At 37.3% G+C, this 20,308-nt stretch overlaps 1 protein-coding gene across 1 annotated transcript in view; it reads right to left on the reverse strand.

Moving 5' to 3' along the window:
• The window catches only part of EYA4 (EYA transcriptional coactivator and phosphatase 4), a 121,832-nt gene that overhangs the window by 40,096 nt on the left and 61,428 nt on the right, over window positions 1–20,308 (reverse strand). Inside the window, exons 3-4 of the mRNA XM_058019787.1 lie at window positions 4,274–4,398; window positions 3,075–3,143 (exon numbers count right to left, since the gene is read on the reverse strand). Coding sequence (XP_057875770.1) covers window positions 3,075–3,143; window positions 4,274–4,398 — 194 coding nt within the window. The remainder of the gene's footprint in view (window positions 1–3,074; window positions 3,144–4,273; window positions 4,399–20,308) is intronic.

Genomic DNA, 20,308 nt, shown 5'->3' on the forward strand with positions numbered 1-20,308 from the left:
CTTTTGAATGTAAACTTCTTTTCATTATTGCTTCTCTTTCATAAAACTACCATAAATAGTAGTTAAAACTACTAAATAGTCTCCCTGCAAGCAGTGGGATATTAATTCAATATGGAATCATTAGGGAAGAATTTCAGCCACATTTTTGCAAGCTGTCATGCACTCCTCATTTTGCTAGCTATTATCTTTTCAATTAAAAAAAAAATAAGCTGTGACAAAACCAACCCAAAATGAAAAAAAGTAATTCTTAAGAGCAACAGAGTAATGAGTCATTCCCATTTCTATAATTATTTGAGAAGGATGTGATTTTATTTTCATCATATCAATAAAACACATATAAAGAGGGTTCAAGGGCCATTTGTCACAAAATTATGGTCTCCATTAAACTTCTCAGTCATGTGGAACATGAATGGTTGCCTGAAGTATCAAAAGTATGTAAATTAATTTATTTGCTGATTAGTACATACAGATACCTCTATGTACTTCTGCAAAGTCTGGACATCTACCTACATGAAAAAAAAAGTACTTTTTAGCACTTTTATCTCTTTCTGCTTAATAAGAAGGTATTTCACTATTGTACATAGTCAGCTACAAATGTTCAGTACTGCATCCAAGAAGACAGTATGTGTTTAACTGTTATATTTAACAAAAATGTCAGTCATGAATTGAAATGTTTACTTTAGAATTGTGTCTAGTTCTGGTTAATGCCAGCTGCGCTGCACTGCCATCAGCATGAATAGACACAATCTTTTTTCTTTCCCTGTCAAGAAAATAATCTAATACAAAAGAAACTCTCCTGTATTTAACTTGAGGAAAAACATTATATTGGCACTGAATTTTGCTGGAAAATACCTATAGAAGTTGTTTTTATATGTGCTTGACTTTAAACAGTTCTACTTTTTTGCATTCAGGTTTCATGACAGCCAGGAATTCATCAAGGTCCTTTCTCAGTGTAGCTGGAAATTTTTACTATTACCTATTTTTTTTATGCTTTATGTCATTAAATAAAGAAGGGAAAAAGCACAAAGCTAACTAAGGAAAAAGAAAATATTCTAACATCACTTTAAGAGTACTAATTTTTTTTGTTTGTTTTATGTATTGAAAGGGTGAAAATAAAATGAAAAGCAACCTCTAACTGGAAATACATTTGAGTGCTGCTAGCAGTGAAGACTGTCCATGTTCTGCTTTCAGATGGGATAGAGCAAGCAGCTGTGTGCTGCTTACTTACCAGCTGGGCTTAGACCATGACAACACAGGGACAGAGCAGAGCTACAAACATCATCAGGTGCTGGGGCACGTGGTGTACAAGGAGCCCCAAGAAGCTGGGCTTGTTCTGTCCTAGGAAGAGGAGGCTGAGGGGAGAGCTAATTGCTGCCTGCAGCTATCTGATGGGAAGGTGCAAAGATGACAAAGAACAAAGGCACGCTCACCTCAAAAGGTGCCCTGGGAAACAACAGGTGGGAACAGATACAAGCTGCACTAAGGGGAAAATGCAATTAGATGTAGGAGGAAAATTCAATGCTGCCTTGAGCGACACGATCTAACAGTGATGTTGGCTCTGCTCTGAGCAGTTCTTGGCCCAAATGGCCTCCAGGGATCTCATCCAAACTTCATTATTTTAAGGCTAACTCAGAATACAGCTCCCAACAAGCAAAAGCTTCTACAACAGACCTTGATGAAAGGACTTAGCAGATCAAAATGACTGCTATTCTGCCGACCCCTTTTTTTATTTTCTCTAAAGCATTCCTCTATGTTAAGAACTGAAAATGAATGCAGAGTTTTAGGGGCAAGAGGGGCTAATACTATGCATGAAGGAGGACAAGAAAGAATGTTGCAGTGTGATGAGAAGTTGCAGCAATCAAATCTGATTTTAAAAGCTCATGTAAAACAATAAACCACATAGCTCATCACAGGAATGATTTTCCTCTTTCTTTCAGCAGGCCTTAAGAGCTTCTTGGGAATATACTCAAGAACAAGTACAATTCTGAATATTCTACTGCCTATGGAAAATCAGATTTAATACAAGTAACACACTGTATTTCCTCGCTACTAATAATTAGCACTTAAATTGTTACCTTCCACATTTACCTGAACATGCTGAACAGCTAAAAGAGGAGACAGCCCAAGTTATCTCAGTCTTCCTTAAACTTAAAATCTTGTCATTCAGCAGCAGCATTCACATGGAACAACTTATTCTAGTGCAAATGATTTTTGTGCTCAAGAAAACTTTTTTTTGGTAAATTTTCTTTGCATATATGTTTTACAAATGGCAAGTTGATTCTGACGGATTTTTTAAAACAACAAGTTTTTTGAAATCTTCCTAACTTTAGTCCAAACCTGTACAATTTAAGCATTTTTGTAATGACTTGTAGAGAAACATAGTGATGCATGTTTACATCTATGATTAATCCCATATGTACTGTAATGATGTCACATATAGAGTTATTATTAATCCTTACAACTTCTGACAATTAATAATACATGTCAGGAAAACTCATAAGTGAAAACAACAGCTTGGAAAATTTGGCCAAAATTTTGCAAAGTGGCAAGTTACATGTGGCAGCACATTAGACATAAGCTTTGATTAATAATGAAAGCCTTAGTAGGAGTAAGAACAATACTGTCAACCTTGACTTGTGCTCAGGTAATCATGCAACGTTTTACTTAAAAACAAAAGAAAAGCAAATGGGCATTCTGTGAAAATTCCATCTGTCTGATTTCCACCAATGCTGACTACTGGCACTTCCCAGCAATGCTGAACACCACAAGGCAATCCCAGTCACTCAGAGCATGTAGACAGCTAAGCTAATTATAAGCGGGTTAAATTCTCCTTGCTCATCAAATGACTTTCAGAGCATTGTAAGATAACTGCTCATAGCAACTTCCTAACAGTTTTCTGGCTGTGGGAAAAGCCTTTGAGAAAGGGTAGGAAAAAATGCTCGGGGTGAGGGGGAACCCCATGAGAACTGAGTTCAAACTGCATAAGAGAAGACCAGAGAAAATGGAGAGAGATGTCACACAGCAGCCATGGGGACACACCACACACGCATGCACTGTACCAGGCTCTCTCATACTTGTTGCAGAGGAGGGAGTACTGCAACTCAGCAACCAGTCTGCAGTATTTAACACAGTCATGTTGTCTCCTGAGAACAGCAATGGTACAACAGTTCATTCTCCCAATGCCTGTTCAGTGTAAATGAATAGTCTTCAAGGCAAAGCAGTGTTTTGGCACTTTAAGTCAAGCCTTTTAACAGAACTGTATTGGTTTTATGGGTATTATTTTAACTGGTTTATTTATGCACATTGTATAATAGAGAGGCATCCAGTTACTAGTGTTCTTTAATAGCATGCTGGAAGTTTTCTCCTCTCTTTATGCTGGAATAAGGATTCTGTTTAAAAATATGGTTCAGCCCTTCTTTGCAGAGCTCAGTTGCCCTCCCAGGCACATCCACTTGTTATTGACATTGACAGACTTTTATTTAAATAGAGTAAGTGAATAAAATGCTGTACCTTGTGGCCAGAAAGAACAAGCCAAAAAATTTTTCTTAGTACCAAATGCTAAAACAGACAGTAATGTATAAACTGTAAAGAAGGAACTCTAGTTTGACTCATCTCCATGGTGTCATTTTCATGGACTGCACCTCAGAATGTGGCCCCCAGCCTCCCACTGCTATGGTAGAATTGGTTATCTGAAACCATTGGAATATCTGTATTGTAGCTGTATGGCAGTGTTACAGCATCACCTACAGCATTAATGACCAGTTGCTGCTGAGGAAAACAAACAATCCCTTTATTGCAAACTTTCATTACCTCCCAAGAAGTGAAATTCATCAGCAAAAAAACCCTCCATGTTTCCTAAGTCTAATTGTGATGCACTTCTCTTGATAATGATTTTAATTTAACATAAATGCAGTAACTCAGGGTATAAGAGTAAATTATTACTCATCAAGGAAATATGACACAGAAAATATAATTCATTTTTAAGTTACTAACAGGTATAAGCAAACACGAAACACTGTACTCAAATCAACCATTCAAAATTTTCCTTATTTCATCTTTGCACCTTGTTTCAGTTCTGCCTCTTACTTTAGCTGGTGCAAATCAAAGAAGTGATGAAGGAATTAGAAATTTACACTTGTATGACTGCCAATTTTTCATCATTCTTGCTGGATTTATAAATGGGTATACAGTAATTTTTGAAACTATGGTAAAAAATGCATATGACTATAAACTTGGCAAAACTTTCTGTGTGCCAGCTGTGTCTTATACTTACCTCCTGTTCCATTTGTTGTGACTGATGTGCTACTGAGATTAGATTTATCCAATTTGGAACTACCTGCTGCATCACTACTTCCAACAAGATTATGAGGACTGGCTAGATCCTGCATTTCCATAGACCTGTTAAAAAACAAGATGACAGTATTAATGCATTGTGACAGTATCTAAAATATTCTGCTTTTTCTATAATAACTTTTTTTTTTTTTTTTTTAATATGGAGGGTTTGCAAAGCATCCAGGCTAACAAATCAGTGCAGGTTCCTTTGACACCTTTGCTTTTTACCAAACCTAGGAAAGTAGTTAACAGCAACATTGCCACTATTTTCCACTTTTCCTTTAGATATTATGAAGTGACATGGGCTTATGAAACTTCCCCTGAAACACACCACAGAGTTTGTGCATAAGAAAGCCAAAACAGGAACTTCTGCCTCTCATTATCTTTATTCCAACCACCAGCAGTTACTGCATCCACACTGAATTACAGGAACAGCCCATATAAGTGAATGAACAGAACTTTTGTGCACATCTGGAAAATTCTTCACTCCTACATATATACATATTCTTCTTGGATCTCTTGATACTTGTTTTCTTGTGCGTAATTTCTGGGAAGCTTGCAAAATTTCAGGTGGATTTAGGCTGCCATGAATTGCAGCCTCACAGTTACACTGGGGGCCTGTAGATGGCTTTCATGCAGTGACAACAGATCTGCCTTTCTCAGACAAAGACAGAGCAGACAAGGAACACTTCTTGTTAGACCGGTAATTGCAATCCAATTTGCAGTCTGTGCTCGCCCACTCCTTCTTCATTTATATATTAATTACACAGATTTTTTTTCCCCCAGAGAAACAATTTTCCTATATATGTGCAAAGTTGCCAGCCCATGTGTAACAAGAGAATGATCTACCATATGTGTACTCCAAAGGCCAACAGAAAGATTGACTTACAGAGGATGTGAAAACCCTATTACATGGTAGAAGGCTGAGATGCAGAGGAAAGAGATCAACACTTGGAATGGTTCAGTAACAACAGCTCCCAGGCATTCATATTCTGACCAGGACAATCAATGGCAAATCATTAAGGGCAATACTCAATATCTTAAGAATTTATTTCAAGTTTCACTTTGAAACTGCCTATCTTCTGTGCTTCACAGATCCTGCTCTGTGGAAACCCAAACAAAACCCTACTACCTTTCCATCAAATACGGGTCTGCTGGCTGAAACTGGAATTTTTCCCCTCCAGAAAATGAAATTATCTGGCTTTTATACTCCAAATTCTGCTGATCTCCTGGATGATTTAATCCCTCACATTACATTAATTTAACCCACGACAGAGCTTTCATGTCTTGAATATATTTGAGAAAATGTAGGAAATACTATATCTCAACTGGGAAAATAAATGGAAGCTTTACCCAAAGCCACATGAAGCAAAGAATCCCATTTACTCAAGTAAATGAAGAATTCCATTTACTCAAGTAAAGGACTAAAAGTCAACAATGAGATGCTCTGGCTAAGTCATTGGTAGGGTAGCCTGCCCAGCAGCACTCTGGATGAGCAGGGAAACACTGGTATTGCTGCTGGCCATGCATCAGCAGGTAAGGATTTTACAGCCATATTCAAGGAAATGAAAAGGCACAAGCTGAGATTTGAACTGCACTGAACACAATTTCTTCATCTAATTGTATATACATTTCTACATCTCTGTCAGCAATGCATTTTATTTGTTGTCTACTGGAAATGTGATCAGTTAGATGAAATAAAATGAACTCAGGTTGTTTACAAGTCTGCCAGATTTTGTTTGGCGGTTTCTGTACAAGTAAAGCAGCTAAAGGTTAAAAAAAGTCTATGAGTTTCCATCTTGTATGTATTTAAGGGAGCAGAAGAATGCTACACAAAATAAACAATGCGTGTTTCATCCCATACACAGCGTAATGCTCCCCACGTGTTCACTCGGCAGTTTTAAATATCATGATTTCCTGTTGAAGTATGATCAGCACACAGATACCTAATGAGCAATTCTAGCTTAGAAAGTTCACACATGTGTTTTTCCCCTTGGTTTGCATGAAAGTTACAACAATTCCTTTTCTGACGGGCACACATCATTGCCACAGATGCAAACACTTCAGCAGCATTTTAGAAGCAAAATCACTGGTTCACCTACCTAGTCTTTTTAAGAAGTATCCATTTTCAGCACTTTTCACAGTCAAATGAATGAGGTTTTCTTAATCAAATCAGATCTTTTTTTATCAGAAAATTTTTCTTGGCAAAGAATATAAACAATCAAATTTTGTAAAATGAATACTTTTTGTTCCAAACAAGCACAAAAGCTTCTGTGCAGAGAAGTATTTTTATCATCCTAACTTATTTTCTGTAACAAAAAAGACATCCCATCCACAGACATGGCAAGTTAATTAACTAAAAGTATTTTTAAATAGTGCCTTCACAAATAGACATTTTTTCTGCTGGAGTAAAAGACATCTTGTACTTATTGGTACTCTATTCAGAATAAAAAGGATATCCAAACCAATAAAATTTTCACAAAACCATGTGTATACATTGTATTATCCTGGGTGCTCCATCCTGTGTGAACAAGTACAGGGATTACTTTAATATATCCCTATGTGATTTATTTACAGAAGTGCACATGTTGCCTTCTGTGTAACACATATAATTCAATTCTCTTTTCTGGATATATTTAGTTTACCTTTAGCCTAAAGACTTCTCAGGAAGATGTAACAGACTTAGTAAACTCTTATCTTCCAGTGAATGGAGGATTCAGGAAAAATGCTTAGTAAAATGGACAAAATAATTCCAACATCTTGAATTCATTTTGTCAAACTAAATGTTTATCAGAGTCCTGCTTTCACTGACTTAATCAGAAGCAGGTTCAGGTTCAGTATGTGCTTTCCTGCACTAAAAAAAAGTTTAAAAGAAATCTCTGAAGAAGTAATTAATACTTCTGAGTTTATGCAGCTATTTATTAAAGACTGCTTTGTAGTAAATGCACTGTGTTCCAGTTTAGGTGGAATAAAGTTTATTGTTAAAGGTGCTTAAAAAACTACACTGTACAATGTTATTTTATATATTTTGTTTCACTGCCACGCATATAACTGAGCTTCCATTTTATCCCTCCTGCAATATCTCAAACTGCTATTTTAGAATAATTAAGTAAAATTCTACATTTTATAAAAAGATGCATTTTGCCAGGAAATGGATTGGATAAGAATAAGTTTTAATTATCTCTTGACTGTTTGAAGAAGATTTGCATTATTCCCAGCTTCTGAGCAAAAACCTGAAACCTGGCAAGGCAGTTTTGTCTTTTATTCTGCTTTGGCTGTGCTTAAAGTCTTTGAAAGTTGGTATTTGCACATGCTTAGTGGATCATTTCAGAGGCTTACTGGAAAAGTCTCTAAAATATTCCATTTCACAGATCAGTCTCCCAGATCTCAGTGGGCTTTAACTCCAATCTGTAGACAATTCTACCCAACTGAAGAAGGTTTAAGAATCTGTGTGGGGATTCTGAGCCTTCCCCGTCAGAGCATATTCTGTTCCCCAGCTTGACGTTACATCTTTTCAAGGGTTTCAAGCCTATGCTCAGAAGTGGATAAAGGAACAGCATCCAAAGAGACAAATTCCACCCTCTTCTGTCCCGTTTTTACAAGTGTGGATGAACAGAACTTGTGCCCACCCCAGACCACCCAACCTTGCCCAGAAGGTGTAAGCAGGACTAATGATGATTGGGCCACGTGACAACTGCATCTCTCTATTTCTGTGCAACTTTCTCTTGTGTTGTTTTAAAGGCAAAAAGCCCAAGCCTTGCTTCTATAGTTGTTTTAAAAATTCCTCTTTTTTCCCTCCCTTCATTACAATCACATATTCATTTGCGCACTGCAGACATAAAATTTATTTTCAGAAAATGTGGGTTGGTATTACCATGTTATCCATCTGCATTTCCAGTTTAACTATTATTAAGGTGGACTTGGAGCTGGGTCCCTCCACAGCTTGTAACTCCATTAATTATTTTTTAATCCTACAAGTAGAACATATTTATATAATTTTCTTGAAAGAGGTGATGTTTTAAAATGTAAACTTTTTGCTTCATAATTGAGTTCAAACTTTTTTTACCAAAAAGATCAAAAGTATGAAATAATTTATCAAGGATTTATAAAAGAATAAATATTCTAACATGAAAACAAAGTACTTCAAATCCCGGCCCAACCAGAACATTTTACAAATACCATTTCCTTTGTGTAGAATTTGAAGCAAATCCAAATTAGAGGAGAACCGAAAGAAGGACTAGATGGAGCCTATTTAAAATTGAATAATTTAATTTAGTTTGTAAATAATCATAGCAAAAATTTTTAAAATATTTAAAATTCTTTGCTAGGAAATTCACCATATACATCTCTTTAGTAGAATCTCATGAAACTCCACAGAGGCAAAAATGCATATTATTGTTTTTATTACTACTACTACTACTATTATTATTACTATTATTTTTAGGTTAGCTTCACCCCTGTTTTTCTAGTATGCCTCCTGTTGTAACACAAATTCTTAAATACTCCATAGTTTCTCACAGAAACGTGGAATCTTGTCCATTTAAGTTATCAGCTACCCTGGAGGTTCTGAAATTAAGCAAACTTTCCCTTTATTTCAAACTAAATTTTAGTGCAATAGGAAAGTTGGATAACAGAACTGTTCAAACTTGGCTAAATCTGTTTCCTACTGGTATCAGCTCAGCTCTCAGAGCAACTACACTGTTTTGAAGACAAGTAGATTAATTTTTTTTCCATTTCCTACATGGATTCTTTTAGGCAGAGCTTTCAGCCATGTTCTGAACAGGACAAGTGAGCTCATCTCTCTTTAACAAGCAGTCTGAACTAGATAATAAAAGCCTTTATTCTGACAAAAACAATCAAAATGGATGCACATTCACAAATGTCATTTGTCCAATCTACATAAAATCCTCAACAAAGTTTAAAACAATCAATAATTTAGATAACACCACAATTATAAAGGCTTTTTTTTCCACTGTTTTGGGGTTTTGGTTTTGTTTGTTTGGTGTGTTTTTTTGGTTTTTGTTTTCTTTTAAATTACATTCATAATTAGACCAGATATTTTTCATGTTTACTTGCACCTACAAGAACTGTAAATAATGCAACTAAAAAGAAGTTACATCAACCCTTCAAAGGCTACAGAGGGCAACAAGAAGGAAGGTGAAGAGAGAAAGATTCTGGATGATGGACAGGTTTCCAGAGAATATACAGTTGTATACAAATTCACGTACACTGACACACAGACACATCCAACCTTATAATAATTCTTTGGTGCTCAATCTACACAAAAACATGTGTTTAAGTGTATACACAACAAAAAACTTCCCAACACCTTTCCACAGAAGATCTCCACCAATAATGCAGCACAACACACAGACAAAAAAGTCTCCTCAAGTGAGTAATATTTCCAATCATTTCATCAACCCCAAAATAAAAGTCAATATTTTCTTTTCCAGATGCTTTTGCACTGTTTAAGGCAGTATTTTTCAATTTTTTTGTCAGTGTAAAAGGTAAGGAAGGAAGAGCACAACCAATGAAATAAATCTATTCCATTGAGACAACTACCCCTCTTGTTTTCCCTGGCTCATCAAACCCATCTATAGATCTTAAGCTTAGTAGATGGTCAAAATAGCAGAACTTTTGCTATTTTAGGCACAATATCCCAAAAGCTGCTCCTCCAACACACAGGTTCTGAAAACCTGCCAGATTTAAAAACAAATAATAGTACTGGACACTAGCAAGACCTCCTTCTTGCTCTCCTTGAGGCCTCCTTTCTTAACTTGTAAAGCAATACAGTGCTAAGAAGCAGTAAAATAATGTCATGTTATATTGATAAAGCTAGCAAATGCTCCTCAGAGTTTTATTTTATTATTTTTTTTTTTTTTAGCAATACAGAAAACAAGTGCTTACCTTTCTGCAATCATTTGGGGATAGGAGGTGGATTACAGCTGTATAATTTCTGTTTCTTATGTGTTTGGAAGTACAGTGCCAACATTCTTATTAAAAAATAATGGAAAGAGGCAAAAGTAAAGTCACATTCATATTCCAAGAATAAAAATACTTCCATCAATCTACAACCAATGTCAGACAGAGGGTATCAAATAGAGGGAACCTTAGCAAAACAAAGAATTAAAACATCCAAGTCTTTCTACCATGTTAAGGAATACCACATAGGTAATAAAAAAATAAAAATATCACAAGGTTGAGCTTTGCAAAACTGTAAGTATGAAGTAAGAGCTGTACTAGACTCTCTGTGGACTACTCATTACAAGTTTGAATATCACCATGCAGCTTCCCAGCACACGAGTTCAAGCTCACAGGAAAAGAACCCATATCCAGATATTGCAATAACTGCACTGTGGAGAGGAACAATAATTTGAGAATTCAAAGTGCCTGATTTTGTTTAAGAGCTTTTTCAATCTCGAATAAACTGCCTGTCTTACAGAGGATGGGACTCCTTAGGTAATTCTTTGGGGTATAAAAGGGCACAAGTTGTGATTGTATCTCGGTTCTGCTTTCCTGCCTGTTGTTCTTCACCTGGCTATTCAAACCTCATACGAGGAGAAAAAACCCTCCTGCAGACAGTATTGCTTTACAGGAGCTGTCTGACAGGCAGGCAGTGTCAGTGCCTGGGATGCCCTTGATGCAGAGGGCTCAGCTGAGAAAGTGGGTGAGCAGGTTTCCTGACAAAGGCCGGCATTGTCGCTTGCCCCCTTGCACCATTCACAGCTAAAGAAAAAGACATTTCTTTTAACAGCACTGCAGCATCTTCCCCACCCCCCATTCCCATTTTCCCAGTTAAGCTTTTGCTATCACCCTCCCTTTTGTGACCCTGTGCCACCTTGAGCTTCTCCGTGCTTCCTAACGATTAAGTGTCAGATATTTTTTGTCTTTATTAAATCTATGCTTCCCTCTTTTCTCACCGTAGGAGCAATTGCCAAAGGTTGAAGATTTTGTTAATCTAGTTATGGCTATTGCTTTAGTAATAAGCTGATGATAATTTTTTTACTGAAAACGATATATGTATTTTTTCTTTCTGACTCTAGTGAGAAGATATGACTAAATACTGTGAAAGATAATTGCTTAAAAATTCAAGCTTATTTTAGTCAGAAAGAAAAACTGGTATTTTCTTCTTGTGCCTGAAAGTGAGAAGTTTAGCTTTTTCTCTTATGATGATTAAACACACCAATTAATTTAGACAGCTTGGATTGTTGTGCTACATAATTGCAGAAACTATTATTTGCTTAAAATCCAGTAACTGCATGGCTCCCCTTGTTTCTGATTGACTGAGACATTTTATTTCAGTTTAATGTCATTTAATGTGGTTTCCAGAAAACCACAGAAAACTGTCTATTCTAGTGCAGTTCAATCGGCCACAAATCCACATTACAATAATTTTTCACTGCTTTCTGACTTTTATTGGGAATGAATCTCATTTCCCTGTCACAATGTCATTTCCCTGTCACAATTAAAAGACAATGCAAAATTAATTTGGATTTCCACATTTTTGGATAAAACACAAAATACCTAGGAGTCATTTCTGGACTCTTCTATTGGACATGTAACTGACTTCTCCAAAGCCAACAACGATTAAAATAAATAAATAAAAATCAAGACATATCCGGGGGAGTGGAACTTATTAAGTTATTTACCACGGCATAAACTTCCAGCTCACATGCTCTATGCTCAGGAGATTGTTCAATTACAAAACACAGATTCAGAGTAGGGAAATAGGCAGGCTGACACCAAAAAAGTAAGTAACAGGAGGTGCTTTTTTTCCATATGCTCCTATTCCACATCATGTCTCCACTCTCAAGTTTAAAATAGGTTTGAGTTGATGAAAGCAAATGATAGTTTTATATGGGAAACTGTTCCATTCTGATATAATAGACTAATGTACACACAAAAGGCAAAGCTATGCTGAACAATACCTTCTGGCCAGCTGGATCCCAGCCTTTCAGATATCTTTTCTGGGCTATCCTAATGTGACAGCCACAGTTTTGATGGGATACAATTTTAGCTCAGGGTTTACACTCCAATCACTGGAGGAAGTATCTGGAAAGAGGCAATGTGGTGTCTGAATAGATAATTCCCATCTTCTCAAGGAAAAAGGCAGCTGGTTAGAGAAAACCACTCCTGGAGCCAGAGAGAGAACATCTAAACCAGTGAGTGTCAGGGGCCTGAAGGAATGGCAGAATGAGGGGCTGGGTGGTCAACTCTTTGATTCCATGTAGAGACCATCCCAAGCCTGAGCATGTGAACAGAAAACACACAAAGATACACAGGCAGCTGCTACTTAACAAAAACAAACCAACAAAAAACCACCCCAAACAAACAAAACAAAACATTAAAGTAGGTTTTGAAGTCCTTATATGAGTATTTAAGTAAATCAAAAGTGATAATGACAGCACAGTTCCATGGGGAGCTGTCAAGTATCCAACTTACATGAAATATAAACTACCAGTTTACAGATACATAAGATCTAAATGCAAGTCTTTGGATCCAGGGCCACATTTTCAAAGATTAATTCACCCAACAGCTTCTGATCACTTCCAGATGTGACAGGCACTTGGAAATGCTGTGGTTCTGACAACATGATGTGCTATGTCATAAACAAGTAACAAACACTTCTGTGGAGATGGCTGGAATGCAAACAGCAAGCCTGTGGCCTTCCCCCCTGTGCCACTACTTCTGTACAAGTGCTCAGAGTCACATCTGAAAAATCTGCTGGAAATTACAGACTCCCTTCCACATCTCTGACAGGTGGACATAAGGCACAGGTAACAAAGCCAGTGACTGAAGATCTCACCAAGTCCTTCTTTGGTGGTTTTGAGTCTGATTTGAGTCTGTTTCTCATATATACAGAGGAATGTGGAGATGATCAGCTCTGCCAATTACTCGTCTGTTGCTAATCTGTCCTTTGTAAAACACAGCCTTCAAAATGACACTGCTTATTGCAGTCATAATATTATGAATTTAAATATAATAATGTCAACTGTATTCATGTCAGACAATATTTAAGCAAATATAAAATTGGGAAATCAGAGATGAATGGCTGGGAATTTTGCTGTTGGCTTCAGTGGAGCCTGGACAGCATGATGTAAGTGTGAACTCATATTTTCATTAAAAAAAAGAGCAACAGGTGGGTTGTGTCTGACTCACCCTAAATTGAGATGTCTGTTATATTTCAAACTAGTTATTGTAACATGGTTCTTCTTCAGCAGGGAATGCCCAAAGAAAAAAAACGTCTTTCAGGTGTGCTGTATGAAGAGTGACCATACTGCACTTGAATGTAATTTCTTTAGCCACCAGTACAGGGGCCTGGCAAGAACTTCATCAGCTTCCAGAAAGGATGAGTTATGATGACAGATTAGGCAGAATACAGGGGTTGCCAAAAACTTGTAGTTTTCATGCTCTATTCATATTTTAATGCAAACATTCTGAAACTTCTCTTGGTAAATGCAATATACAGAGAATTACTGGCAAGCAGTCTTAACGTGGGAAACATTAACACATCTCACTTTTAACAGTGAAGTTCCCCTTATAAGTTAAACCTGATCTGAATCTTGGCTCCCAAGACAAATATTCTGTAGTTTACCTCATGTGGAGCACATTATGTTTGGCTCCAAAACAGTTTGTGTCAAAAGCAATTATTTCTGTTCTCTAATCGCAGTCCCAACAATGAGTTTGGTTTAGAATATAAAACAAATATATGCAACTTGCTGACTGCCTGATGCCTTAACTGCTTCAGCATCTGACCACTGTAAGGAGTAGCTGGGCACAGCCATTCTGGATGGCAAGGTACACTAGGTGTGCTGCACACACATCCCTGTCATTTTTCCCAGGATGACCCTATTAGGAAGAACCTAAAAGAATTTTACATAACTAATTACACTCAAAACAAATTCCATTATCTTAAGCAAGAGACAGAAAATGATGCTCTGTTAAATGCACCAATGCTGGCTGTTCTTTGCAACTGATATAAAATGACTACACTTCATTTTGCTTTGCTGTTTGATTTCCCCAAGTTATTTTATAATTTGAAACTTAAAGCATACACACCTTTTTCATTTGGGGTGAAGTAGGTGATTTTTCTAAGAGTCAATAAATACGTGTCGCTGAGAACTCTGGGGCACAGTTCCCTTCCCCTGAATTATCCCCTTGGGCCACAAGAAGGGGCAGGTAGCAGCTGCAAATCTGTAACACCTCCATTTCCAGCTCAGCCTGCATGCTGATAAGCCAGCTCCCAGGCCAGGGCATACCTGGAGTGGCACAGAGCCACAGGAGTGGGGCACTGGCAGAGGCACCACTGCAGCCCTCGCTGCCCCAGCGCACACACAGCAGCAACCCTGGGAACCAGCCTCTCTGCTGGCTACCTTCCCTTAGAGCTCCCTCTGTTCAAAACATGGCTTACACCAAATGGCTGGACCTCACCAAGGCTTCTGGCATAATGCTTAGCCTTTTAAAATCATTGGATGTCCACCTCTGTCCAGGTACTGAGGGAAAAACAAGGTAAAGGAAACAAGCCCTGCAGCGCTGTTGGTTATGTCCACCCACCTCCACACCTTGGATGCAAGATTGTAACTTTACTGCGTTTAGCACTGGTTCCCCAAGAACCTGGTTTGCGAGACAGGGCAGAGTGTGAGATGTTCATAATAACAGGACTGCTTTTTAGAATACATTTATTCTTGTTTCTCAGCAAATATTAAAATATTGCTGTTGGGAAACACGGTATAATAATGAAATGCTAAGAGGGATGAAAGTGCTTCTCTGGTACTATTTTGAGAAAGTCATGAAAAGCACTACATCTTTGAGAGCACAGGGGTTTATTTTCTATTTAATTTAATCTACATAATTAGAAGGAAAATAAGACATAAGCCTGAAATAACATAGGAATAAAACATGATCTTATGTCTAGTCACCTGCCAATTACTTCTACACTGAAAAGCAAATAAAATCCCAAAACCCTTAAAAATTAAAGTGACAGAGATTTAGTTGTAAATTGAAACAGAACTTAAACGGAATTCACCAAACAGGATGTCCTCCCTCTCTGCCCTCTTCTGCACTCGGGCCACACAATAAATAATTCTGTTAAAAAGTTGATCTGTGGAATTGCTTTATTTATTTGGGCACTGCATGTGCGTTTCTCCATAGCTCTGCCAAACATACCTTCCCACAGACTTGTTGCTACAGTCCTGGGCCTCTCTTAAATGGCAGACACAAATCCCCAGTGAATTAGATTGAGACCATCATGCTAATTTTCACATTTAACCAAAACCAGATTTAAACTTATGTTTTCAAAGGTGGATGGCTAGTGGAAGGCAAGTATATTTCATGCTTTTAAGAGGAGGTAAAGTTACTTCTGCACTACAAATGACATTAAGAAATTCCCAAAGAAATGTGACAATAATACAAACTCAGAACACAGTAAATTATATCACTTGGCAGCTAAACTGGAGAGCTAAGTCCAGAATTGCCAACAAAACTCAAGACACACATTTGGATATATGGAAAGCTTTGCAATGACTAACAGAAAGGAGCCTACACATGCATCTTGTGAGACCTATAAAGAACCTTATCAGTTTGGGGTTTTTTTTAATAAAAGTGTTCAAAAGGAGAAGATAGAACAGACAGACCATCTGCAATGTAACCACATAAAAGACCCCTGGGCAAATCCAAACCCATTAGCAGAAGTGCTTGACAAATCTGCCAAAGAGCCAGATGCTGCTTATGGAGGAGCCTCTTTCCCTCCTTGTCATCTGGGCCCTCTGACTTCTGTTCCCAGAGGAGAACAACACGACTGGGGCTCAGACTAAGCTGAGTGTGGAGGGAGCTGAGGTACAGAACTGCTCTCTGATAAGGCTGTCTTAACATAAGGAGGGGAAGCAAAGCCTAAAATATTACAGCAGGCTTAACATGCATTTGTGTAATGTGTGGAAGACGCAGATGGTAGGAAAAAAGAAAGCAAACTTGCAGTTACCTTATTTACATGTGGTCTCAATCAACTTATTTGCATGCGGTCTCTTTTTATCTGGATTTTTTTTGTTCATTCTTGTCCTTAGCTGTGATAGAGTTAATTTCTTCTCAGTAGCTGTTTCAGCGCTGTTTTGGATTCAGCATGAGAATGTTTTGGTTTGGGTAAGTCGCGTTTATCCTAAGTCAGGGACCTTTTTCTTTTGTGTCTCATGCTCTGCCAGTGAGCAGGTATGCAAAAAAGGCTGGGAGGGAGCATAGCTGGGTGACCTGAATGGGCCAAAGGGATATTCCACACATGGAATACCATGGAGGAGTTATCCAGAAGTGGGGATTATCTGGGTACTGGGACAGGATCTGGCATTAGTCAGCAAACAGTGAGGAACTCTATTGTGCATAATTTGTTTGGTGTTGTTGTTGTTATTATTATTATTATTATTATTATTTACTATGATTAGATATTTTACTTTCTTTCAATTAGTACACAGTTTTATCTCAAGCTACAAGTTTTACATTTGATTCTTCTCCCCATTCCACTGGGGTGGGTGCGTGGAGGGTGAAGTTGCGTGGAGCTTGGTTGCTTGCTGGGCATAAACCATGACAATTCTATTTTTATTTCCTACTTATTTTTTCTCTAATGACTGATCAGGGCCTAGTAGGATGGTAAAGAGGTAAATTCTGGTATGGTAAATATGAGCATGGCATAATAACTGAGTGGTGTTAGTTAACTGCTTACTGAGTACATGGGATGGCCGACAACATTTAAAATGGGAAACATCTAGCCAAGAAATTACACTTATAAATATCTGAGAAAAAATGTGATTCATGTAAAAAGCAAACCAATCTCAGAACAGGAGATTTAGATCTCAGTGGGCATTTTCTTTTTATTGTCTACATTCTTCTCAGAATTTTTTCAGCTATATTTGAAGTGCAAAGTAGGTGGAATCAAATACTTTTACTATTCAGGCTCAACAATGGTAAAATATATTTAGAGTATACAAGAGGTCAAAGAAGTTGGAACAGAGTCTGAATTAGCTCTTCTGTGTACTGCTGTAATGTGATACGACAGAGCAAAAAATAGACCACAGGAGAAAGAAACAGAGCTCCTTCTCATTGTTATTACATGTGCTACACACGTAAGAAGAACAAACACGCTTATTTTACGGCTCGAAATCCAGTTAAAATTTTAGGATAAGGCTCTAAGAGACTACTGGATCAAGCAAAAACATTTGTAGGTGTAATCCTAGGTTATCTTCTTTCACTCAAAACCAGTATTTACCCTAAGATATTCCTGCAGATTCAACAATTATAAAAGTTTGATGGATACATTAATTAATCCAGAAATCCTGCTCTCTTTAGCAAACTCAAAAATCACAAGGCACTTTGATCTTCAAAATCTCTACATTACTTCCACTAACATTTCTGTTAGAATCTTGTTTATCCATTTTTTCAATGTAGTGATAAAAACAAACAAACAAAATCCCCAAAACCAAACAATACCCCAAAACTAAACACAAACAGACAAAAAAATCCCTTAGGTTTTGTTTCCTTCCAAAGTCTGACCCATCACTGATTCAGGTTAATGGAGATCTTAACAGTGACATGATCTGGCTTGGGATCACAGGGATAAATTATTTTTAATATCACAGAAAACATGTTATGCCCAATATTAACAAAAAACCCCAGGAATTTTTAACACACATGAAATATAAAAAAATACATTACTTTTATTGTTATAAGCCACAGGGATCTGTTAATATAAACCATTAAAATACTTGCCTGTGATGTCATCAGTTACCATGTATTTGCACTCTAAATAGATTGTTGTAATTTCTGTAAACATATCATATACATTTTTAGAACTCCTTGGGGGTTTGATCCAGAGCCAACAAAACCTGATGGGCAGACAGTGACCAGCTTCAACAGGCCTTGGGTAATCAGAAGACTGATATTTTTAAATTTAAAGAATGAGAACATCAGTGCTCAGAAGGCAGAGAGACACCACACAGACTGATCTAAAACAAAAGGGAGACTTGCATTGCCTGAAAACTACATGCCTGAAAATAAAACTCACGTAGCAAGGCACTACTCCTTGCAGAAACTGTGGTGCAATTGTCATGGTTGCTGTGTATCGCTCGGTTACACGTATGTGAAGAACCATCTCCCAAACACTTTGATTGATTCCAACTGCCTAAGTGGCATGCAGACTAAATGAGTGCACAAAACTCTAATAAGTACCAGATTTGTATAAAACATTCTCCTCAAGCTAAGTCTGTGTGTCCCAGAATGTAGTCTTTATGAGAAATCTTATTCCACAATGAAGTTATTTTAAAATTGGAAAATTGTTGTATGTTTTTTGTCAGTCACTGTCTTGACTGAGTAGTTTGGACTTGATCCTGCCAAACATTTCTCTTAGGTGAAGTGCTTGTAACTGTAGTGGCCTCACTGACATGAATGTTATACTCTGGCATATACCATGCCTCTTGTTGACTAGATTTTCTTCTGGTCTCCAAAATTACTTGTGACAATCTTTCAATTTAATTATTCTCTCTTTTCATAGAAAATTTGTTTTGCTGTTTCTCCTTATAGCCTGCTCCAAGTCCAAGAAATACCAGAAGCCAGTCAAAAAGTCTTTTTTCCTGGCTGAAGATGAATCTTATTTTTGCAGGTATTCCCTTCTGGAACTGACCAGCTATGCAAAATGCTTAATCTGTAAAATTGAAAGAAGGCTTTCATTGCCTTTGGTCAAATTGTGTATCTAGCTGGTCTTACAATAAATCAGCAGAGCAACAGGTGATTGCTGGTGGAGTCTGCATGGTTTCCCAGGGGAAGAGGGATGCAGTAAGGTGTCAAAAGAAAGAAGTTCAAATAAATGACATTTCATAAGTGCCTACCTTACATGTCTACTTCAGGATGAGAGGAATCTCACCTTCAAAGTCTAAAACAGAGTTCTCTCAATAACTAATTTTCTCAAATTAAGCCCATTTATCATGTCATAATGATCTACAGATTATTCAATATGGGATACAGTGGAGCTACACTTCTGACTCACAAAAGCATTATCCTCTGGTCAAGACAAGCTACATATGGTTCACAAGACAACAAACACCTTCTAAAAAATCTTCTAAGACATGGATGGGAAGAAAATTAAGGACCCTAATGTATTTAAACAACACATATGAAATCTAGGTAGACTGGTTTGCTCATTTTTACTGTGCAACAAATACTATGTATTTTTTTAAATTATAATTGCTGAAACTTCAATCACAATTTCCATAGCTATTGCTGGCTTTTCTTGCTCAGCAGCTCAATTGCAACTCCTCTTTACTATGTAACAATAATGATATTCATCTCTTAAACTGCAAATGAATGAGAAGGTACTGCTAATCCCACTCTACTAGTAATGCGTATGCAGCTGGTCAGCTGCTTTCAAAGTCATGGAAAAGGCATGAAATCTTCATCACAGAAGGTGCCTGTAAAGCTTGGATTTGGGCTCAGGAGTTATAGGGTTAGATCTGGTAAATATGGGCCAGCCAATGCCTGACTGAAAGAATGAACTATCACTGTGATCATTCTGAGATAAGACTGTTAAGGTCTTGTTGAGGGAATTAGTTGGTGGAAGAAATTTCAGGTGTATTTTAGTTGAAACCAACGAGAATGAAACATGATGATCTGGTTGTTTGGAATAAGATACAGAAGATACGTGTTACTTTTATTTTTATGGGTATCTAAGTGTATGAATGGTTACAGAAACACTGTTTGGTAATGCACACATGCAGCATTAGCATAGCTCAGATCCAGTGATCATAGTGAACATTGAATCCACAACAGTGAGCCCAAACTGCACAGGAAATAAACTTTGGTCAAGAGAAGTGAATGGGAAAATTGTGGTAGTTCTCACTGACATTCAATATCATCTATTTACTGGTGAATGCATTAATGACAATAATTGTCTCTGGATGTGTATGTGCACTCTGTATCCTGAGCAATTAAAAACCATGAGTAG

The sequence above is a fragment of the Melospiza georgiana genome, chromosome 3 (assembly GCF_028018845.1).
Source record: "Melospiza georgiana isolate bMelGeo1 chromosome 3, bMelGeo1.pri, whole genome shotgun sequence".
NCBI lineage: Eukaryota > Metazoa > Chordata > Aves > Passeriformes > Passerellidae > Melospiza > Melospiza georgiana.